Source organism: Phyllostomus discolor, chromosome 1 (genome assembly GCF_004126475.2).
Source record: "Phyllostomus discolor isolate MPI-MPIP mPhyDis1 chromosome 1, mPhyDis1.pri.v3, whole genome shotgun sequence".
Classification (NCBI taxonomy): domain Eukaryota; kingdom Metazoa; phylum Chordata; class Mammalia; order Chiroptera; family Phyllostomidae; genus Phyllostomus; species Phyllostomus discolor.
In genome coordinates, this window is record NC_040903.2 from 33,664,696 (window position 1) to 33,689,558 (window position 24,863).

General features: G+C 39.0%; 2 protein-coding genes and 1 pseudogene across 3 annotated transcripts in view; 1 reads left to right on the plus strand and 2 right to left on the minus strand.

Moving 5' to 3' along the window:
* The window catches only part of PPAT (phosphoribosyl pyrophosphate amidotransferase), a 35,620-nt gene extending 32,665 nt beyond the window's left edge, over positions 1-2,955 (minus strand). Inside the window, exon 1 of one of the 2 annotated variants that reach the window (XM_028506148.2) lies at positions 2,620-2,955. In XM_028506148.2, the coding sequence (XP_028361949.1) occupies positions 2,620-2,747 (128 nt within the window). In that variant the 5' untranslated portion in view covers positions 2,748-2,955. The remainder of the gene's footprint in view (positions 1-2,619) is intronic. The other variant, XM_036020904.1, reaches the window with a different exon arrangement.
* A 415-nt stretch (positions 2,956-3,370) lies between these two features.
* PAICS (phosphoribosylaminoimidazole carboxylase and phosphoribosylaminoimidazolesuccinocarboxamide synthase) lies at positions 3,371-21,974 on the plus strand. The gene is made up of 9 exons (XM_028506954.2): positions 3,371-3,617; positions 5,295-5,492; positions 11,922-12,100; positions 12,815-12,994; positions 13,095-13,208; positions 13,896-13,979; positions 15,085-15,265; positions 16,191-16,349; positions 21,169-21,974. The coding sequence occupies exons 1-9, from the start codon at positions 3,602-3,604 to the stop codon at positions 21,333-21,335; spliced, it is 1,278 nt and encodes a 425-aa protein (XP_028362755.1). The 5' UTR covers positions 3,371-3,601; the 3' UTR covers positions 21,336-21,974.
* On the minus strand, positions 16,590-17,840 carry LOC114492581 (annotated as a pseudogene).
* Positions 21,975-24,863: the final 2,889 nt, after the last annotated feature.

Consider the following 24,863-nt stretch of genomic DNA (forward strand, 5'->3'; position numbering starts at 1 on the left):
CTTCTAGATTCCCATGTTTTAGGAAGATAATGTATGAGAGAAATTCCTGCATCAATAAAGGGAAAAAAAATCAAATTTTGTTGCTGTTGTTTTAAAACTAACCATTGAGTGTAGGGCGGTCAGAAGGTAGGCAACAGATGATTTATCAATGTACGGTGTAATTAACCACTATATATTAAACTATAACAACCTATCTAGGCTTGTAGTTTTGACATTCCTTGACTCAATTAGTTCTTAATTTTTAACCCCCTACCTATCAGCGTAGACAAACAGATATTTTCTTCCAGACCTAAGGGAACAATTTAATTGTTCTTCTAATCAGAGTCAGTTCCCATAAAGGGTGAGGACTTTGCTAATTTAAAATTTTGACTTAGAATAATGAGTGAGAACTAGCCCTCTCAGGGCACTCTTAATTATTCTATGCCTACGCAAGGAAAATCTTATATAATCATACAACCACATATGTATTGTCCTTATCCTGTATTATCTCATTTCATAATTCTTTCACATAAAAGCTCATGTAGAGCCCTGGCTGGTGTGGCTCAAAGGATTGAGCACAGGCCTGCAAACCAGAGTCGCCTGTTCGATTCCCAGTTGGGGCACATGCCTGGGTTGCAGGCCAGGTCCCCAGGGAGGATGTGCCAGTGGCAACCACACATTGATGTTTTCCTCTTTCTCCCTCCCTTCCCTTCTGTCCAAAAATAAATAAGAAATCTTTTTTAAAAAAGCACAGGTAAAAAGTGCATGTAACTAGGCATCAAGCTGTAATCATTAAAAAAACAATCAGCCCTCCTCAGAGGGGATCCATAAAAGCCCGAATTTATTTTTTAAAAATTTGTATATTTATTCTTATGTATTTAAACTTCAGTCAACTTCAAAGTACTCTCCATTTGGTGCAATATGCCTATCAGGATGTTTTTTTCACTGCTCAAAACAGTTTTTAAACTCATCAATTTTTGTATCTTTTAGTGTTTCTGGCAAAACATTTCCCTTTGAGAGCTTTTTTCATTGGGAGAAACAACAAAATGTCGCTTGGGGTGCATGAGATGACGTGAATAGGGAGGGTGGAGCACAGAGGTCATGCTGTTTTTGGTCAAAAACTACTGAACAAGTGGGCAGGTGAGCTCATAAATCACCCATCATGAAATGGGCAAATGCACTGAAAGATTCTTCCAAAAAAAATTTCAGTGAAGCCAAATGCATCCTGTCAACAATGGCAGCTGCTATCCTGATACAGATGGGTTCCTGGAACACTCACCTGGGGGGAAGCCTGTATTACAAGGAGCTCACCTACCATAATTCCAATTTTTGGAGGGGTCACCCCTAATATTTAATGAGGAGATAATGGGAATAAACTTTGAGTTATTTTAGCTAAAAAGTAAATATTAAAAAAAGTTCAAAGTCAGTTCATATTTTTCACAGACCACCATGCAACTCTATAGATCCCTACATTTTACATACCTCTTCCATGACAGAATACCCAATATAACTACTAAGAATATTATAAATTAATGTTGCAATGGACTACCATGTAGATTTTGCATTATATAGCTAGTCCTCTCCATAAATGTATTTTAAAAAAAGATCTTTATTACAGTCAACCCAGTTAGCCAAGATTAGAGTCATTCAAGGTAAAAATAATCAATTTTGATTCATCCAGGATTCTAAGTGTCTCTTAGTAAACATAGAATACAAAATGTGAAACTCATACTCAAGTATCTTTCCTGAAAGAGGAAAAAGACAACTTCTAAGCTTGTTGAAGGAAAGCTACCATAATCATTTGAAATGCCTTTATACATGTTGTACCCCTATTGCTGATAAGTGTTATTGCCAGGATCTTCTAGAAGTTGTTGGTGTGGTATTTGCCTTATTGAAACTTCGGAATAATTTCAGTGATGAAGTCGAACCTACGTTATATTTCTTAACCCATCAGACCTGTTTATATCAACTTCCAGTTAGGTCAGACAGTATATAAGAAAAAGATCATGGAAGCAAAATTACTTTACTCAAAAGGATCTACCAGTTTTTCAGAATGTTTATCTTGCCACACAAGAACTACTCCCTCCTTTTAAAGAAGGCAGTTACTTTTTGGTATCTTCTTTTACCACTAGCCTTTTCAGTATCTAGAACGTAAACCAATAAATCTTGCAGATGCACTATTCCCTGTAATCGCTTTTTCCCCCCCAGGTAATTTATATGACATCTAAAAGGAACTGGAACCGGTCGTTTTGAACACCGGTAAGTCCTATGTCCTCTGGTTTGAACTAAGGCTTCCTAAGTTCCGATAGCTATGACTGCCTTCGTATCAAAAGCCTTGGCAGACAGGCTTTGCGCCAACACTAGCAGCCACCGATACAAGCCTATCACAAGTGCTGCTCTCGGCGCAGAGAAATTAAAACGGGCCTGCACTCGCAGTGCACACACCGCAGAGAGGGGAGAGTCCCTAAAGAGCACTAAGGGGAAGGTGGAGAGGCAGGCAGGTACTGGTTCAGGTTAGAGAGTTCTGGCCCCCGGGGTTATCAGGCGTAAGCGAGATCCCCAACTCGGGCCGCAGAAAGCAACCTGGGCTGATGGAGAAGCACGCGCCACGCCGCCCTCACCCCTCACCGGGTAGCTCACCGGTGCTGCAGCCCCACGAGTCCCAGAGCGATCACATGCGGCACATCTAGCTGCGTGGGCCACTCTCCTGAGCTGATGCACCCGAACACGCCACATTCCTCTCGGATCCCTAACTCCTCCAGCTCCATGTTGCCAGAGGAAGCACGTGCAGGGAACTCCCGCCGCCGGGGTCTAAGCGCCAACCAGAGGTCCGCAAGGCCTGTACGCCTCCTAAACTTCCTTCCGAGGAGCTCAGCCCGCGCTACTGCGGCGGCGCGTGCTTTCCCCAACTAAACAGGCGTGATTAGCTTGCCAATGAGCTAGGGCTGAGACCAAGGGAGAGAGACACACACACACCCCGCGGCTGAGGGGCGGCGTCACGGACACTGCGGGGTGGAGCTAGTCTTCCACTGGAGCCCGGAGGGAAGATAATTTCTCAGCACGTAGAAGTCACCGTTATTTTTCAGGACCTAAGACTTAAGTGATGAGACTGGGTTAACGTCATTTCTTTCCCAGAGGATTTAAACTTTGTATGCCCTTCCCTATATGTTTACCCCCGTCCGTCACTACTTGGTATACTCCAACCTCTGAACTGCTCTCCTTGCGGAGAAGGGAACACGCTCCGCTAGATTCTGTCTAGCTGGGACCGGAGGGGGCCGTAGGTGCCAGCCACTTTCCCCACCACTTTCCCCGCCACTTTCCCCCCCTCTTTCCCGCGGGCGGGGCGGAGGCGGGGCGAGGGCGGGAGCAGACAGTTTGCGTCGCTGCGCCTGCGCGGCGGGAATCCTGTGTAGAAGCGCTCGCTCTGGGAGTCGCAGTCCTCGCGGGTGGGCAGAGACCGCGTGGGTCTGCTGTGGTTATTGACCAGAGCGCGCGCTCTAGGTTACTTCGCCCCGCCGGGGAAGTGTCTGTGGGCCGCGTCCCCCTCGCTTCGTCAGTCTCTCTGACCACTCCTCTTTTACAGAGTCCTAGCGCTACAGCTGGCCCCAGCCCACCCAGGATAATGGCGACAGCACAGGGTGAGTAACGGGCATGCCCAGGAGTCCCCCGGGCAACCCTGCTCTCCACTGCCTTCCCGCCTCCCCGGCCCTGAGCTCCTTGGCTCGGCGCGGACACGTGCGCGCCCCGTAAGCTTCCCGGGCCAGTGCCCCACCCCTGCAAACCTGGGGGCGGGCGGACACGTGGCCCAGGCGCTGCCAAATGGTGCGTTGAAAACAAAGCGCGCCCAGGCCTCCCCAAACTTTTTGAAACACGCAGAACTGCCCTTGGAGTGTGGAAAGGGAACAAAGTGGAGAAAGAGGATAATTGGAACGAGAAGTGGCCAGGGGTTGGAAAGGTGCCTGGAAATCAATTTTGTAATCAATGGGCACTGAAAAACACAGGAACATCTAATGTTGACTCTTCAAACCCAAGTCTTGCCAGAAATTTAATAATTGAACCTTCTGAAAATTTTGTTGTTTTCTCTCCAGACTTTGGGTATGTGTTCTTAAAGTAGTCTTTTGATGCCATGGTGGCCTTTGGACTGCTCCGAAACCACCAGGCAAAATGTTTACTTGCTTCACCTCGCATTTGTCATTTCCATAATCACTTTGTTCACAATAAGTGATTAGATCCTCAGGAAAGATTGTGCCATTTATGCTGCTTTAATTTCATTAGTTGTTATCGGTCCTGTTCCTCTTCTGATTAAATTTTTTGATCATTCTTTAGATGTTCTAGACTTTTTTTGTGATAACTGGACTAGATTAGGCTCTGCTAGCAACTTGTGATCTCATAGTCTGTATGTTTCTCACGTTTTACATTATGAAAGCTTATTCTAAAATTTTATCTTCTCTCAGGCTCAAGTCGCTTGATAGAAGGAACTTAGTCTCCTTTTACTGGTATATATCCCTACTATCCAACACATGGACACTAAAAAATGGTGATACTGGGAATGAGTCAGTGTTCAGGGAAAATTTAGAATGATTTCTGCCTTTGGAAATTTGAAGTACTTAAACTTCTGTTACCTCTAATCTTCATCTAAATTATTTTTTCTAATGATGAGGGTCTACTTTTCTTTAGGGCTGAAAACCTGCATCAAAATTGGATACTCGTCCTTACATCCTCATAGTTTACTGCCAACTGTTAAGAGAAAGGGTTAAGGGTGTAGGATTGGGATACAGGATTGAAAAATAAGGGAAAGTTGCTTGCAAATGGGCTAATGGTGGGTGGAGGTGCCTCCTCTTGCACATTAACTTGGAATCAAGAACCCATCTGGAAGAAAGCAGCCCCCCCCTTCCCCTGGCAAGCTAGTTTAGTTATGTTGTAAGTATGTATGTGAAAAACTAGTCTATTTAATTTTAATGGATCTTAATTGTGTTTCAGTTCTGCCATGCAAGTCAGGTTGATAGTGGAAAGACCATAAAATTTGATCTCAGATTTAGGATTTTGTCTGACTCTGCCATTTTCTAATTGTGTGACCTCCATGTTTTTGATAACTTTGTTTCTTAAGCTCTGTAATTATTTACATAATAATTTTTCACAAAATCATGTGAATGAAATGGGATGATGCATGTGAAAGTACTTTGTAGAGTATAAGATTCTATGCAGTTTTTACTTAACCACTTTGTATGTTCACTGATTCATCATCCTAAGTATTTAGTTTTCAATATTCAGGAAATTTTCTCCTGAAATTTGATGTTTCCATTTTGTCTCCACAGTACTGAACATTGGTAAAAAACTTTATGAGGGTAAAACAAAAGAAGTCTATGAGTTGGTAGATAGTCCTGGAAAAGTCCTCCTGCAGTCCAAGGACCAGATTACAGCAGGAAATGCAGCCAGAAAGAATCACCTGGAAGGAAAAGCTGCGATCTCAAATAAAATTACTAGTTGTATTTTCCAGTTATTACAGGAAGCAGGTAAGTACCTTTCCCAGTAGCCTCCCCCTTCTCTCTCACATACACATATTGGTCTTTTTTAGGAGGAAATGACACATTGTATTAACATGCTATTTATTTATTTAGTTATTACATGGAGCAAGTTAGTGGCTCCCCCCCCACCCCCAACTCTTCCTTTCAACACACTCTGATCTCTTTTTTTTCTTTTTAAATATATTTTATTGATTATGCTATTACAGTTGTCCCATTTCCCCCCTTCACTCCCCTCCACCCTGCACTCTGATCTCTTTTCATAGAATGGTGACATTATTTGGATTAACAACATTTTGTTTGGAGGCATCTCACTAGTAAGCTTATTTAAATTGAACCAGAAACTCTTAAATTTGACTATAACACTTTACTTGGTTTGAAATTAGTAAGTACTATGATTTAGTTAGTTTAGAGGAATCTTAACAATTTGCTATAGTTTTTGCCCAACACATGTATCTTCCCTGCAACTTCTCTCTCCTATAACATTTTCCTAAGAGACTTACCTATGAAGGAGCTTGAGGAACATACCTATGAAGAAAGCAGATTCTGGTATTAGACAGCTCTAATTAATGAAATTCAGTCCCTGGAATTCCATACAATTATTCTTTATACTACTCCTTCGAGCTAATACAGAAAGCTCTGAAAAGTGTTTGAAGACTAACCACACCTCCTCCTGCCATTCCCCAACTGAGGGATTTGGACTAGATTAAAGATCTTCAGGGCTACCTCCTACTCCAAAAGTGAATAAACACTATTTTCAATAGAGAAATTTATTAGAAAGATAAAACCAAGATCAGAACATTCTGTGGAGATTTTAAGTGAAGGAAGGGGGATTAGGATAATGGGGTTTTCTGCCAGGATTCAGTCGATAGTTGATTGGTCTGTGGTCTGTGAAATTTCAGCTTGTAAAACATTGAAGCTTTTCCCTTCAGTGGCCTCCTTGCCTTATATCACTCAGCTTTTGATATCTCCAGTTCCTTATCTGTAAAATAAAAGCTTTGTTCTTTATCATCTCAGTTCTAATTTTATAATTTAATGACTTTGTCACCTTTTATTTCCAGTATTCCCAGTTGTCCTGTCATTTTTTATTGTAATATTTTAAATTTTTATTTACTTTTTAAAGATTTTATTTATTCATTTTCAGAGAGAGGGGAAGGGAGGGAGAAAGAAGAAGAGAAACAGCAATGTATGGTTGCCTTTCACAAAGCCCCCACTGGGGACCTGGGCTGCAACCCAGATATGTACCGTGACTGGGGATCAAACTGGTGACCCTCTGGTTCACAGCCCTTGATCAATCCACTGAGCCACACCACCCAGGCAAATTTATATTTTATTAATCATGCTATTTCAGTTGTCATGATTTTGCCCCCTCTACCCTGCACCCCCCACTCCATCAGGCAACCCCACACCGTTGTTGATGTCCATGGGTCATGCCTATAAGTTCATTGGCTACTCCACTTCCTATACTGTACTTTACATCCCCGTGGCTATTCTGTACCTACCTATTTGTACTTCTTAATCCCCTCGCCTCTTCACGCATTCCCTCATACCACACTTCCTGTGTGGAAACCATTAAAAAGTTCTCTGTATCTATGATTCTCTGTTCTTTTTATTTCTTTAGTTTGGTTTTTAGATTCAGTAGTTGTAAGACACGTATTTTTTGCCATTTTATTGTTCATAGTTTTGATTTTCTTTCTCTTATATAAGTCCTTTTAACATTTCATATAATAATGGTTTGGTGATGGTGAACTCCTTTAGCTTTTTCTGCCTGGGGAGCTCTTCTTTATCTGCTCTTCAATTCTAAATGATAGCTTTGCTGGGTAGAGCAGCCTTGGCTTCAGGTCCCTGCTTTTCATGACTTTGAAAAGTCTTGCCAACCCCTTCTAGCCTGCAAAGTTTCTTTTGAGAAATCAGCTGACAGTCTTCTGAGAACTCCCCTGTAGATAACTTCTTTTCTCTTGTTGCTTTTCAGATTCTCTCTATCTTTAAGCATTGGCATTTTCTTATGGTGTGCCTTGGAGTGGGCCTCTTTTAAAGTTTTCTTTCATTATTTTTTCAGATAGATTTTTAATTTCTTGCTTTTTCTCTTCCCCTTATGGCACCACTATGATGCAAATGTTGGAAGGCTTGAAGTTTTTCCAGATCCTGGCCTCATTTTTTTGGATTCTTTTTTTCTTCTTGTTCTGATTGGGGGTTTTTTTTTGCGTCCTTATGTTCCAAATCATTGCTTTGATTGCAGGTTCATCCACTCTACTGTTGTTTCCCGGTAAATTGTTCTTTATTTCAGTTAGTGTGTTCTTCATTTCTAAATGGATCTTTCTTAATACTGTTGAAGTCCTCACTAAGTTCCTTGAGCATCTTTATAACCGTTGCTTTGAACTCTGCATCTGGTAATTACTTATCTCCATTTTGTTAGATCTTTGATCTTTTCTTTCATTTGGGTCATGTTTCTTTGTTTACTGGTTTTGGCAGCCTCCCTGTGTTTGTTTTTATGTATTAGGTAGAGCTGCGATGACTCCCTGTCTTGGTAGTGTGGCCTACTGTAGTAGGTGTCCTGTAGGGTCCAGTGGCACAGCCTCCCCTATCACCCAAGCTGGGTGTACCCTCCTTTTGTAGTTGAGCCTTGTTTGTTGTTGACAGAGCCATGGGAGGGATTTGCCTAGGCCAGGCTATGATCACTGACTACCAGCCTCTGCCCACTACGAAGATGAGCTGTGTAGGGATAGAGTGGTGGTGCTCCAATGTGGTCTGTAGCTGTCTGCTTGGTATACAGACTCGGGGGTTTCCTGGGTAGTGCAGACTAAGATTGGTCCCCACCTGTGTTCTGCTTGGGCCACCTGCGTGAGCTATAAAGCATATGGCTGCTAATTGTGCTGGGATTTGAGATTCTCAGGCCAGCCTGTGAAGTTAGGCTGGCTGCTGCTAGGGCAGGGCCTGGGCCCACTTAGCAAGAGATACTGGGGCTGGGGCTTACTGAGGCCAGTGGTTGCTTGTTTGAGAGGATTTAGGAAATTTGTAAAGCCTGAGCCAAGACCAGCCATTCATATGAAAAAAATCACTGTTAGCAGCTTGGGTGGGCCCCTGAATTGAGTAGGACAGAACCTCAGGCAGTCTCCACAGTAGGACCAACAGTGTCAGCCAGGTTGATGGAGTCTCCAGAAATGGCCCCAAGCTGGTCAGCTCTGTGACTGTGTGGGGAGGGTTCAGAAAAGGGACAGTGGCCTCTGTATATCTTTCTGTCTGGGAGAAAACTGTCCCCTGGCTCATGCCTTGAGGCTAGACCTTTAGTTCCTGTAAGCCACTGGTGCCTTTCAAGCTGCTATCTCCATGCTGGAGCTCAGAGGGAGTGAGTCTGAGGAAGTCCATGTATGGGTTCTTTAAGAAGAGCAGTTCTTCCACCAATTCAATCCCTGCCAGTTTTGGAAGCTAGAAGTTATAGGGACTTATCTTCTTGGCACTGAAACCCTGGTTTGGGGGCCTGGTGTGGGGCTGTGACTCCACTCCTGAGATAACCCTCCTGAATTTTTAACCACCACACATGGGTGTGGGACCAGTCCGTTCCACATCTTGCCCGCTACCAGTCTGGATGGCTGGATTTCTTTAATGCTGTAGTTGTTGGACTTCCCACAACTTAAGTTCTGACAGTTCTGAGTGATGATTGTTCTCGAGTTTAGTTGTAATTTGATGTGGTTGTGTGAGGAGGTGAGCCATGTTTACCTATACCTCCATCTTGACCCGAAGTCTCAGCCCTTTCATTTATTAGAGCTTCCAGTAAACATTAATCCTTCTGAAATCCAAAGGGAAATTTATTACTTTTGTTTCCAGTCAAGATAGATTAAGTGCCTTGCACAAAATAACGTAATTCAAATTAAATCCACTTAGTCAGTACAGAATAGTTTTTTGATGGTTTTGCCTCTTCTAAAGTACCATTTCACACTTACAAGTAGAAAAAATGTTTAATTACCAACTTAAATTGTCATCCACATTATAAATCCCATTGTGTATTCAGAGTGAGTATTTTAGGAACTTCCCATAGTTCCTAAGTAGTACAATCCAATATTCTTACTTTAAGGCCTCCTTGATTGGTGGTTTCCCAGTGACTGAGGAAATTTCTAAAGAGCATCAAACTAATTTTAAGTTCCTTACACAGTTCAGATAAGTGAACCATTTTTAACCTCCTAAGTTATTTCCTTCTCCCCATATACATTAAAATCTTAAAAAGTTACTTAACACTATAAATTGTTAATAAATTAGTTTCTGTGTACCCCTGGTAGTTGTATGTAGCTGTGGGATTTTATCGTATACTTCATAGTAATGGAGGGTAAGTGCAGGCTCAGGGTTTTATTTGCTTATTCAGTAAAGTACTATTTAGTGTACTTTCTGGGGCTAGGGTGCTCTAAGTTGTTAAGGAAGTCTCCTGGTCTTGACTTTGAAAGTCCTGCATCTGAGGTGACCAGGGAAGTTCATTACCCTGAAAGAAGTACTCTTTAGTGTACTGTATTTGGCACATTTAGCATAGCTTAAACTTATTTGGCTCACAAGATATGTTGAAATAAAAAGTTTTCTTGGTTTTATATATGTTGTGAAATTAAGGAAGACCTAGGTTTTTAAAAATTGTTAAATCAGTTTTAGGTGACAGATTAGGAGTTCTTTTAAAAGCCTTGTGTAATTTTCATTTGCTAATAGTTGAATAAATGCTATGTCTAGTTAATCACCAGTAGTAGTCTATTTAAAATTGCTTTCTTTACAACCAGCTTTTATGTTCCAAATTAAGGTATTTCTGGAAATTAGAATGGGGAGAGCACTGGCATGAGCACTAGTAAATCAGAATTCTAGTTTTCTTGCCGTGGCTCAAGAACAAACTATAAACCTGTAGGCAGCCCACAGAGGTCAGTGTAGGTTGGAAACCCTGCTGCACCTACTATTAGCTGACATAACCTCTGTGCCTGACATAGCTGGTGTCCTTGCCTGTTTTGTTGGGTGATCATACTATCTACCTTATCGGGTGTTAATGAGGACTAAACAAGAAGAAAATTAATTGACAGTTTCTGGCATAAATTAGGTCAGGACTCTTTAAAATTAATTTGTGATGAAATATAAATGCATAAAATTGATCATTTTAACCGTGTTTAAGTATACAGTACTGTAGCCATCACCACTGTCCATTTCGATAACATTCATGGTCCCAGACAGAAACTCTGACCTATTAAATAATAATTTTCCATTCCCCTACAGATTTGCCTATTTTAGGTACCTCATAAGTAGAATGAATTATACAATATTTGTTCTTTATTTCATTTAGTGTAGTGTTTCCAAGTTTAATAGTTGTACTATGTGTCAGAATTTCATTCCTCCTTGTGACTGAATAATCATTGTGTGTGTATACTGCACTTTACCCATTCACCTCTTGATGGACACTTAGGCGGTTTCTCTCTTTGGGCTACTATGAATTATGATCTTGTGAACATTGGTGTACAAGTTACTTGTTTGAGTCCCTCCTTTAGATTCTTCTTGGTACTGCCTCTCCTGGAAGTGTTACTACACTGCAGTGTAAAATAATACCATAGCATTAATGGTAAATAAAACATCTGGATGAGTTAACATAATCATTTTCAGGCTTTAATATTAGTTAGCACCTAGAATGCCTAGAAGTGGAATGCTGGATCATATGGTTGATAATTAAACATTGTAACTGTTTTTAGAGAAATGGTTATTTTCCAAGGCTACCGTATAAAATAGCTCCCATTCTAAACATCATAAGTCAGTTCTTTGTCTTAGTTTTTCAGTAACAGTTGAATAAGAGAGAAGGGAGAGGAAGGATAAATACTTTTATTTGCTCTTGGCCAAATGGGCCATTGTGTTCCTATTGCTACATGTTGGATGGTTTTTCAAGGATTACTTGCTTCCAATATTAAGAGAAAAAGGGCTACCCAAAATTTAAGGTTATATCTGATTGTGACTAGTAGATCGATATTTTACAAGGCCTGTATAATAATGTGCCATAGAATATGAGACTCCTGCAACCAGAACTGATTTAGGGGTAATTTAGTGCTACTTAGATAACTTATGTGCTTTGTGTAAAGTTAAGTATGCATTGGCAGAGGAGGTACTCAATAAATATTTTTTGAATGAATAGATTAATGAATGCATGGTAAAGATATTGGGGCTCAGATTTTCTGATCCAGTGTATATTTTTCCATGTGACATTAAAGTGAAATAGTCCTGAGATTTTGATAAGTTGGAGAAAGCCAAATTACATTTATTTTTGGTAGGGCCACTTAAGGGTAGCGCATTTAGCTACATAGGGTTATTGTTTTGATTTTTTATAAAGGTTTGAGTTTTATTATGCCTCAGACCTACTTTAAGTCTTAAAATATAATTTTAATGGCTGCTTTTTTACCTTTTATCATTAATATATAGGTATCAAAACTGCTTTCACCAAAAAATGTGGGGAGACAGCTTTCATTGCACCAAAGTGTGAAATGATTCCAATTGAATGGGTTTGTAGAAGAATAGCAACTGGTTCTTTCCTCAAAAGAAATCCTGGTGTCAAGGAAGGGTACAAGTTTTACCCTCCTAAAGTGGAGATGTTTTTTAAGGTATTTATTTTATGTGATTGTGTCTTAACTAAAATGTAGCAACAAACATAATTACCAAGTAAAAAATGTAAGCATTAAAGTTTTTTATATTGCAATTATCATTCCAGAAATGTTAATGTATACTTCCATTAGCAATGACAGTTCAGCTTTTTGAAAGAAAACACTCGTGAAAATCTATTTATCTAACTTTTGACCAAGTTGACTAACAAAATGAACAAACTAAAATTAGCAGTTACTAGGAAGAAAAGTAACAATTCAAAAAAATTTTAAATTTACTGTGGAAGAGTTTGGAATAAAGGTTAATATGAGGGATCTTTTTATATTCTAGTACAGAAAAACTATTAGCAATGTTTCTTATAAATGAAAGCATGCAATAAAGGATATAGGAATCCATAGTTATAAATTTATATTGGTTTTCTTTATTCATACTGCTTTTCTTTTTCCAAACTATTTAAATTAGTTTATAGAGAGCAAATTCAATACTTTATGACCTAGAATAAGTTACCTATATATTTTGAATTTAAAAGTAACTACTGAAAATAGACAAATTAAAAATAATTGCTGTGAATTAAAGGGTATTTTAAATAAAAATTAAATCTGCAGGGGAAATGAATATTTCTGAGGCACTCGTGCTCAAGAAAAAGACTTCAGATTATCAGAAAAGTTAAAAAATCTTATATTTAAATTGATTTTAATTCTATACTTTATTTTTAGGATGATGCCAATAATGATCCACAGTGGTCTGAGGAGCAGCTCATTGCTGCAAAATTTTGCTTTGCTGGACTTGTCATAGGCCAGACTGAGGTGGACATCATGAGTCATGCTACACAGGCTATTTTCGAGATACTGGAGAAGTCCTGGTTGCCCCAGGACTGTACACTGGTTGATATGAAGGTACAAATAATAAAAGGAGATTTGAAAGTAAAAAATTACAACTGAGAAGTATCTTTAGTAGTATTGTTTTGAAAAAATTTTTTTGGTGATCTGTTTCTAGATTGAATTTGGTGTTGATGTCACCACCAAAGAAATTGTTCTTGCTGATGTTATTGATAATGACTCTTGGAGACTCTGGCCATCAGGAGATCGAAGCCAACAGAAAGACAAACAGGTAGGTGATATTTAAGGGTTTTTTATTCTTTTCGAGGAAAGGCTGGGGTACAGAAGAAAGGGAAAATGGGACGAAAAGATGGCAATTATTATTTCTTACGGTATGAACCTGAGTTGTTGGTTACTATTTATTTTTATTTTAAAGAAAAATATTTCTTATATTTCCTATATCCTGAAAAAAAGGTAGGAATAATACTTTATATATACAATGCAGATTTCTCATTATTTTAGTAGACTGACAAAGCCAGGGTTATCCTTGTTGGACTAATTTAAGATGAGGTTCTGAAAGGATAGATATCTTTACAATTACAATTAAGTGGCAGATCTGGAAATCTGTCCCAAGTCTTCTGGATCTTACCGGGTTCTATTTCTGTTCTTTCCAATGAAAACAAATAAGGACAAGATTCTCTGTACTTACTGTATATGAGAATTGTCATGAGAGTTAGTTGTAGTTGCTAGTGCAGAAAGCACTTATCCTTAAGTAAAAATATAAGTATACTTCACTATCTAAATTTTGTTTAGTCTAATTCAGGAAATGAATTTGTAGGCTCGGATACATTTTCAGATATATCCTTTGCTATGCAAGCTCGTCCTAATCTGTAACCCACAACTCAGAAACTAAATTTCAGATAGCAAGGCTATTACTAATCGAATACTTACATTATAAACTTTCTACCTTATTTTCTAGTCATATCGTGACCTCAAGGAAGTAACTCCCGAAGGGCTCCAGATGGTTAAGAAAAATTTTGAGTGGGTTGCTGAAAGAGTAGAGGTAAGCCTTGTGTAGTACATCCACATTGTATTATGTATTTCTCCAAGAACTCTTTGATTCAAAAAGGGCGAGTGCAGTGTTTTCCTTTTTTCTGTAATTTTAAAGAAAGAGCACCTTTATGATATGTACCAGCTGAGCTATCCTCATTGGCATACTGGATTCCCTGCTGTCAAGCTTGCCAGTACACACCTCCCAAAAACAAGGGTTTCTACCCACCACTGCAGGAGAAGGCTCACATTTCCCACCCATCTCTCCACTGCTCCTTGGAGTTTCATTAGCATGAGTTCCATCAGCAGAGTTTAGAATTGGAGCTCCACTGGACATTAAATGTCGCTTCATTTATCATATTTTGATAACTATAATTCTGTGGAAATTGAGTAGGGTTTGTGGTTACCCAAGGGTCATAACTTCCTTTTAGAAAGAACATCGTGTCTAGGACTATGCATTTGAATTCCATGCAGGTAACATACAAAAGATTTATAAATGACCTCTGTATTTTGGCTGATTATGCCTTAAATCTTTCATTAAACAGAATATACTAAAAATCCTAGAATAAAATATATTTATAGCTTTCTGAATATTAATTAAAAGTTGAATATTTACCTCTTTTATTATGACAATAAACATTTATCTGATTAAGAATCATTAAGTTAATTATGAAGAACTTTATATATAGATTATTTTGAAAAATAATATCATTTTGTTCTGTGTATCTTAAGTTTGGTCTATTTAGAAAGAAAATATTCTGATAGATGTAATTTTACTGTAAACTGTAGCTCTGGCCCTGGCTGGTATGGCTCAGTTGGTTGGAGCATCATCCCATCTTTTGCAGGTTGAACCTGCAATCAAAAGGTTGCAGGTTCAACCCCTCATCAGGACACATATGTAGGTTGTGAGTTTCATTCCTGGTCCAGGAGCATATGGGAGTCAACCAGTTGACACTTCTCTCTTGCATTGATGTTTCTCTCCCTTCCTTTCTCTTGAAAGCAATGAAAAAATGTCCTCAGGTGAGAATTAAAAAAAAAACAACTGTAGTTCTCTAAACTGACTCATACCCTCTTTTGTCCTTATTGTCTTTTGCTGTATCCATGTTTTTCTTTTCCAGTTGCTTCTAAAACCAGAAAGTCAATGCAGGGTTGTAGTGTTGATGGGATCGATTTCTGATATCAGTCACAGTGAAAAAATCAGGAGAGCTTGTGAAAATTTTGGCATTCCATGTGAACTTCGAGTAACCTCTGCCCATAAAGGACCAGATGAAACTCTGAGGATTAAAGCAGAGTATGAAGGTAAACCTCACATTACTAGAGCATTTCACTATGTTCTGATTTTGCCAAAGAATTTTATGTTTAGACTAATAATCCTGAAAAAGGGCTCTACCACATTTCCAAGGGGGGGGTGGAATATGATATTCTAGGCTTTTATGATACTCAGCTCCAAAGAGCTGAAGGTGTTGTAGGAGCTCATAAAAGAATGGATCAAAGGGAATGATTTGAAAATTCAAGCACAGAAGAAAGATAAAAACTAGAATTAGTCTTTGCCTAATAAGAAGCCCTTCAAATACTATTTCTTACCTGTTCCAACAGAAAATAGGGCCCATATCAATTATAGGAGGCCTGAGGTTGAAGCTACAGGAGCAAAATTATTAATTTGGGGGGGGCTGGGGAGGGTCTCCAGAACCCTCTGATAAGGTAATAAAAGCCAGAACTCTCCAGAAAAATGCAAAGGAACGATTTATAAGTTTTATCATAAGATGTTTTAAGAGATAATGTTAGAAAATACATTGAATGGTTTTAAATATTTGGGTACTGTATTGAATTTGTCTTGAACTCTTATTTAAAGAAGTGCCTTTAAATCGCCAGTTGAAGGACGGTGGTTCGGCTGTTGTCATTTTGCGTTTCGGTGAGCCTAAATGGCAGCAGTAGAAGGGGCCTTTGATCCATTCCTTCACTGGCACGTTGGTACCCCCTTCCTCGCTTCTATACTCTCGACCTTGAAGATGGCCAAACCCATTCATGTTTCTTCATTACTTCACATACAATAAGTGACAGAGTGAACCTTGTACTTTGAAAATGTATTTAATAATGTCTTATTTATGCATTTTCTGGAGACTGATAAAGAACTGAAGGAGCTGAGCATAGCCCCTTTATTTTTAACTTGTCTTTAAGTAGCTTTTAAGTATTTAGCATAATTGTAAACTTGTGATTTCCCTAGGGGATGGCATTCCTACGGTATTTGTGGCTGTGGCCGGCAGAAGCAATGGTTTGGGACCAGTGATGTCTGGTAACACTGCGTATCCAGTTATCAGCTGTCCTCCCCTCACTCCAGACTGGGGAGCTCAGGATGTGTGGTCTTCTCTTCGACTACCTAGTGGTAAGATACACTGAAATTTTTTTTAATATTTTTACTTATTTTTAGATAGGGGAAGGGAGGGAGAAAGAGAGGGAAAGAAACATCAATGTGTGGTTGCCTCTCTTGCACCCCCTACTGGGAACCTGGTCCATAACTCAGGCGTGTACCCTGACCGGGAATTGAACTGGTGACTCTTCGGTTCTCAGGCCAGCACTCAGTCCACTGAGCCACACCAACCACGGCATACACACTGAAATTTTTTCTTGCATTAAAAAGTTATAAACATGCACAATAATAGAATAATAAAATCTCATGTACCCATTACCTAGCTTTAGCAATTAACATCTTGTTGCATCAGTAGCCCTCTTCTGGATTATTTTAAAGCAGATCTTAGATATTTCATACTTAAATATTTAAATTGGCCTCTAAGTGGTAAGGACTTGAGTTTTTAAATCATAATTATGACACCTAAGAAAAATTAATGGTAATTTCTTAAAATCATCTGATTTCCAGTTAGTGTTCAGGTTCTTCCAGTCGTCTCATTTGTTTATGAATTTTCCCTCGGGACACTTATAGGATATTTTGCTTATGCATCCTTAAATCTCACAAAGATGTGTCTTGGTGAGTCTGTTTTCATTCTGGGCTTTTAGTAAGAGCTTTTAATATAGAACTCCACATTCTGATGTAGAGAACTCCAATTCTTTAGTCCTGAAAAGACTTCTTTTTCTTCTTCTTTTAAATTGGGTGTCTGTTCCTATTTGCTACTCTAAGAAAATCTCATTTTTGATTGGACTCAGACTTACAGGTAGAAGCTCTGAGAAGAAAGCCTATATCTCTTGGCAGTGTGTTCCTGGCATTTTTCTTTGGTCTCCTTTTTTCCCTTAGCCTAAAGTTTAGGATATTCTGTGGCCTCTTCCTTTTCTCAGTATGCTGTTTATTCAGAGCAATACGCTGAGGTTTGTGCTGCAGGACACGTGGAGTAACAAGATGCTGAAATTTGGGTGCTTTGTTCCTAGGTTGCTCCCCTTCTTTGTTTAGGGGCCTTCTCACAGCATATTGGTGGACATAATGATCTTTAGAGAGGTTGAAAAGTTTGTAGATTCTGCTAGCTCTTTTGGGCCCCAGGCAACAAGACATGGTAGTATCAGTGAGACCAGGAATGTCTTTCTCCCTTTTTTTACAATGACCAAGTTGAGAACACAGATCGGCATCTACACTGCAACCCCAAACAGATTTTTGCTTTCCTTCTCCAGCCTTCTTTGGTCCATAACAGGAATGCCCCTTACTCAGTAGCAGGCGGGCACAACCATGGGTCAGAACACCCTGCTGTCTGGGGAAACTTTGTTATTCCCACCACTGATTCGAAACATATAACCTTCCATTCTTCACCCAGAACACCAGTGGCAATCCTGTGGCCATACACTTCTCATAAAAGGTACAAAGTTTGTGTTTATCATCCACTTCAGTGCATTTCTGGCAGCCAGTGGCTGGGAAAGAGATGTTCAGCTTCATCCCAAAGCAGCTGACTGCGTCCGGGGCACAAGAAAGCCTGGGAAGTTTTCTTGAATTACTTAATTTCCTTCCTCTTCCATTTTCTCTGTCATTTTAGATCTATGATTCAAATTTAGACCTTCTTGATACTATTCTGTTTTCTTTCTCTTGTTGCTGTACTTTCTGGAATATTTTCTCAAGTTTACATTCCAACCTTTCTATTGAGTTTTTCATTTTGGTTATGGTATTTTTAACTTCCAGGAGCTCTTTTTTGTTCTATGGTCTTCCTCCATCCCCCAAGCATCCTCTTGTTTAATTTTGGCAATAACATCTTTTATCTCTCTGAGATTATTATTTGTGTCTTTCACATTGGTTCCTTGCGTTGGTTTTTTACAATGCCTAGAGTTGGGCACTGGAACAAACCAGTCAGAAGCTCTGTGCAGGTGGGTGAGGCTTGTCACAAGTGGGCTCCATTGCAGGGTGATCTGATAGCGTTGTCCTTTGAATAGCCCCTCGCTTCAGTGTCTTTCAGTCTGTTCTCGTGCTTTGACCAGAATGACTCAGTACCTTTCTAGTCTCAGTCTCCTATCTTGTGTAAACCTGGCTGCTGGCATTCGGGAAGCTGAGGATCTTAATATTTGTCTGTAAACTTAAACCCTTCATTTCACAATGGCATTCCTTGCCTCCACTGTCCCTGGTGTTCCCTAGTCCGTTTTCTGTTTTGCCTTCAGAAAAATTTAAAACTGTCATGACCCAGAAGGGGCTGTTGCTTAGGTATGTAGACTGGGGAAGGAGACCAGTGAGCCAAACTACTTCTTGACTTTCAGTTTTCGTGTTAGCCCCATTTTCACCCCCTACTCCACCCTCCTAATGTGTCTGGTACCACTGATTCCTCGACCTCTGAGTTGGTTCTCTAATGTCAGTCAGGCTGCTTCTCATCTTTCCCTGCGTCCGGTTTAGCGTTAAATTTTCTTGTCATGCCAAGTAGTGACCACTTCTTTGCCTTTCAGCTGTGCTTGTGTCTATTTTCTTTGTTCCCTTTACTACTTTTTAAACAATTTCAGAGAGCAATCTTACTAATTTTTCAAGTTAAAAATCTATAGCTATAAACAAAGCTTACATTCCTCTAGAATAGCAAATCTATACTAGAGAAATAGTGTGGGTGTCATCCATGGAGCTTAGAAAAAGCTATCCATAGGAATGTGGTAAAATTAGGCAGTTTTTATCTCGTACTGCTAGGGAGAAATAGGGATTCAAAGGATTGTACATTGTGATAACTAGAATTGGGGATTTTTTGAGGAGTAGTATTGCAGTGGCCTGAGTAAAATCCCGAAAACTCCATTTCTCTTCTCTTATGGCATGCTCTCTAGATAATCTAATATTTTGCTAATTAAGATTTCCTGGTATCAGAAAGGGAGTCCTGTGTGGTAGGCACAGGTATTTCAGTTACTAGAGTAGAACACTCTACTTAGTCTGCTCCTAATAAGGGCTGACATTCATTGAATACTTACTATGTGCCAGCGCTGCTGTAAGCACTATATCTGGGTTAACTCATTGAATCCTCAGTAAGATAGCTACTAGTTACTGTCAACGAAAAGGGCCATGCACTATACCTGACAAGCTCAGAGGAGGCCTGCATGGTGGCCTTACAGACTCAGAGAACTAAAGTAACCACATAGGATGGTCTGAAATTAAAACTTCCTGAGAGTCATGGTGGTAGTCAAGTCCTAGGTTGGTATCTTTCTTGATAAAGATCAGTCTTTACCTTAACTTAGCTTGCCTGTTGTCTTTTTGCGCCTATGATTAATATACCTTTGGAATGTCAGAGTAATCTCCCTTGTCCTGACCCCTCAGGGCACAGTCTCCCACCAGAACCTGAGACCACTGAAACTCTTTATCTTGTTGTAAATAATGTGCTGTAAATATTGTTAACTCTCCTATACCCACCAATGTAAAAGAAGTATGTGTCTATTCATTTTACTTTTTATCCAATCTCAGAGATTTCCCCCTCTTTGCTTCCTCCCACCTCCCTAATCTATCACCAATGGATTTTGTGGAACCCCCTTATGTCTTCCCTTTTGATTCTGGTGTGCAATATATAAAGTAAAAGGTAAAACTGCCATTATCCAGATCATTTTCTCCATCTGTTGAGATTTTGCTTTCTGGCAGTTGTCAGTTTGGCTCAAATAAACTCATAAAAATTTTCTGTAGGTTTGGATGTTTCTTATGTCGACATTATCATTCCCATCTTCAGTGTCATTATCTTTGGGATAGTGACATTAAAATTAACATTAAGTAAAGTGACTGTTGTGACATAAGTGGTAGAGCTGCAAAACTTAATGTATTCATACAAAATAAATTAACTTTGTGATTTGCACTTTAATCTGTTCTTATTGGGAGTAGTATATTGAGAGTAAAGAGCCTGATGAAGTTGAAGAATATTACAAAAGTGGAGCTTTTGGATCCATAAACTAAAACTATAGTCCTTGACTTTAGTGACAGACATAATAGCACCACCTGATGAAACTCTACCTGGGAAATTGTGGCCCTTAAGGAAGTTACTTTTTTGTTCTGTGGTCTTTTAGATCTTATTACTATTGAATTTATTTCTAACCTGATATTTATTAAGATTATCCCTTGGATTTGACTTTTTTACCACTTAAAAATGTTACAATAGTTTGAGTGTAAAGACAAAATTAGTAGCGAGGATATTATCAAGAGCAATTAGCATACCTCAAGTTTGTCTAAGAACAGGTGCTTCTGCCCACTTAACCTTGTCCCTTGCTTTATTTTTCTTATCCTTCACCAGGGGTTTAAAGGGATTGTGTATGTAAAAAGAACTTTGAAAAAGGTGAATTTCTTTGCCAGTGGATTCAGAAAGCAGAGTGATAGACGATGTGTATAAAACACCTGCTCATGGCAGTAAAGATAAACATCACTTTCCTCTTGTAGTTGCCTCACGACTCCAGCAGCAAGGGTAGTAACTCCTTCTGCAGGTAACTACTTGAAATAAGACTAGTGCAGTAGCTTTTTATTACCTGGCTAACAGGACTTCTCTGAGTATAAAATAGTTTGCTTAAGCCCTGGCTGGTGTGGCTCAGTGGATTGAATGCCGGCCTGTGGACCAAAATGTCACTGGTTCGGTTCCCAGTCAGGACACATGTCTGGGTTTCAAGCCAGGGCCCCAGTTGGGAATGTGCAAGAGGCAACCACACATCACGTTTCCCTCTCTCTCCTTTCCCCTCTCTAAAAATAAATTAATAAAATGTTTTTTTAAATAGTTTGCTTAAGTAGTATTTTCAGTATTAATTGACAGCTCAATTTTCTCTTTTCCTTTCTGAACCAATAGGTCTTGGCTGTTCAACCATACTTTCTCCAGAAGGATCAGCTCAGTTTGCAGCTCAGATATTTGGATTAAACAACCACTTGGTGTGGGCCAAACTTCGAGCAAGCATATTGAACACGTGGATTTCCCTGAAGCAGGCTGACAAGAAAATCCGAGATGGCAATATTTAAGAAAGAACATCATTGCATTTTTAGGAGAAAAATTATAACTTTCTAGTTTAGCTGCAGAAAAAATAAGATGAGAAGATTTTTAATCAGAGAAAACAAAATCCATTAGTGAATAAATGCTTCTCTAGATTCATGGATTAGTGGAATATATATACATACTTAAGGACATGGTTAAGTTAACCTCTTAGCACTATATGGTCATTGTTAGGTAGGTAACAAATATTTTTCTTAAATGCTAATAATGTCCTACTATAGAGCTCTGAAGTTACTACTTGAACTACATCTCAACCCATAAGTTCTAAAAAGTTAAAATCATTTTATCTTAGAAAGGGTGATAGAGCAATATAGTTCTTAATATGATCTTTACAAAATTCTAACAACATGGTTTTTTATTTGCAGTCAATATCTCAGAAAGTGGTGTGTATCTCTAGCTATTGATAGAGATGTTTTGTTTTGATTTTGATTTTTTTAAAGAAAAGTTAAGATTGATGGTAAGGGTAGGGAAAAGACAACATAAGATGAAGGGGCATTGTGGAAGCCTTGGAGGGGTGACTTCTGCAAGAACTTCTGATGGCTGCGAGGGCAATTTGTAATGGGGTAGGGCCACCTCTGGCTTCCAAATAAAAGATTCAATGAATCTTACTTGGCTATGGTGTGTGTCTCTGTGGACCTTAAAATTCTTTCAATTCTGATAATACATACTTTAGCCATACTAACAATCCCAGTGTACCATCATTTTGAGAAATTGGAATCTGCCAAATGATAACCATAATTAGTTTATTAACAGTAGTTAAGATTCCTTTCTAAAGGAGTTGTTACTGAGAGATGTTATAGTTCATCATCAATCTATAAACCCTTATAGATTGGAAATCACTGTTAATATTTTTCAGCCCTGGGGATTTTATAGATCACTAAGCTTTCATCCCAGTATCCATGTAACCCCTTAAACTTGATGCATATGCTTGCTTTTATGAAAATGGGGTGATTTTATTTATTTTTTTAATGTCCTACCTTTTTTTTTTTTTTTAAGATTTTATTTATTTATTTTTAGAGAGGGAAGGGAGGGAGAGAGAGAGAAAAAGAAACATCAATGTGCGGTTGATGAGGGTCATGGCCTGCAACCCAGGCATGTACCCTGACTGGGAATTGAATCTGCGACACTTTGGTTCGCAGCCCGAGCTCAATTTACTGAGCTATGCCAGCCAGGAGATTTTATTTTCTTAAAAATGTTAACAATCTGCTACAAATAAAATCTTGGCAAGACCCTTACCAGTGGCCTACATTCTTTGCACTTTTTCACCTCTCTAACGCTAACAAGCTGGCATTTCTTATCACTACTTTCAGCTGATCCCTGGAAGGGGGTGCTTGACCTTACCACTCCTTTTTTGGGCTAGACACCAAGATATTCCAACCTTTTTTGATTATTCCTCTTATATTTCTCTTCTTAAATATTGATGTTTTCTGCTATTGTGTCTCTCCATTATTTACAAATAATGGTTGGATCATCTTAACTCCTTCAGCTAAAATTAGCATTACTGACTCCCAGCTATGTCTAAACCTGTATTTTCAACTGTCCATTTGTCTCTGAATGCTCCAAACTTATTTCATCTTCCACCAATACTGTAACTGGCTATACTCACTATTCCAAATCAAAACCTTGATTTCATCCTCAATGTTTTTTCTTGACCTTTCACATCTAACTCATCGCAAAGTTTTGCATTTACCCTGTCTACCAAGTCTGTACAAAAGCCTCAATTAGAGGTTAAAAAAAAAATCTACATTATTAGCCTGATATAGAAGGTCTTCATTCTCAACCCAACCTTTTAGAGGTTGATTGTCCAAGGACTTAAAATATAAACTCTCAAAATCTTTTTTGCAACATCAACTGCAAAAAAGACCTTTTTTGACCTTTGAAAATGTGAGTGCTATTTCCCCTGTTTCTAGAAGAGTGAACCCTGAGAAGTTACCAATAGAACCCTTTGGTTCTTGGGTTCCCCTGAAGCCTGTCCATGGTCTGTGGGTCAAGAATTGCTGATGTAAGCCATCAAGGGAATTTTATTTCTTTGTGCCTTTTGGACTATTACTTATTTCATACCTTCGGTTTTTAAAATGTCCTTATTTCTGCATTAAAATGGATTCATAGTTACTAAAGTTATATTTTCACTGTCTCTACAAAACATTCCCTAATGACCTCTAGCTACAATGGCTACAAATAGTTCCTTCTGTTGGATTGTAAGCTCTGGAGAAAATAATTTTAAACTTTATTTCCCTCAAACTGCCATATGATCTGCTATGCTATGCCTAACTGTCTGAGATGAGGAAATTATAAAAATCATGTACTCTTTAATTTCCTGTGTTCCACAGAAATTAAAAACACTTTGGTTTAACATCTTTAAACGTTGTCTGCATGGTCTCTCAGTGGTCACGGCTGCTATTTCAGCCCTTCTATCCCTATCTAGCAAAAACTGCATCTGTTTCTGTGCAGTAGATGAAAAAATTTATTGATGTAGACCTTTGGTTTTCAAACTTTTTCAGCTTATGGCGTACACAGACTAATTCTGTGGCAGATCAAAAATATTTTTTTGCTGATCTGACAAAGTAGGTACAATTTTGGTTCATTCACACCAGAGGGCTATTGTGTTGACTGTTGTCATTTTTTTATTTGACAATCTAAGGGGAAAAAAGGTCAGTGATTCAGACTTAGTGCATGTTTTAAAAATTACTGTGTGCTCTTGCCAGTATGGCTCAGTTGGAGCATCATCCCATAACCAAAAGGTTGTAGGTTCCATTCTTGGTCTGGGCCACATACAGGATGCACCCAATCAATGTTTCTCCTTTCCTCTCTCCCTTTCTAAAAAACAATGAAATAATTGTCCTTGGGTGAGGATTAAACAAAAGTCTGGTGGCACAATGACGGAATATCACTGATAGAGACTGGTGAATAGGACTCACCATTATCCACTGTTATTTCTGTTTCTTAGTAGAGTACATACATCAGGAGCTCATCAGTGCTAGAGTAAATACTTTTTTGAAAGTATTTTAGCTTGTAAAACAATAACTCACCTAAACCTAACTGGTTTGCCATCTTTGGGTGTTTATATTTCCTATGGACTTAAAGCTAAACAAGAAAAAATAAATTGTGCCCAATACTGCAGAACCTAAAACTTTGTGTCATAAAGCCATGCATAGGATTGCTGTTGCTTTATTGCCTTCTTAGGTTTAAACATTGCAGCCAAATAAAAGACAAAGATAAGCTCTGTATGAAGCTTCATTCATCCATTTGTGAAATACCTGTCTTGCCTGATAATATAGGCCCTAGGAATGCAGCACTGAACAGAGACAAGGCCCCCAACTTCCCAAAAGTTACATTGTACCAGAGATAACAAATTGTAAAAGATAAATTGGATAGATTCCCGGAAGTGTAAGTACATATGAAGAATAACCAAGGTGAGAGGATAATGATGGGCATAAGGTTTTTCAGAGAGGAGCTATGATATAAAAGCAAGCAAGTCATATAAAGATGGAAATTAA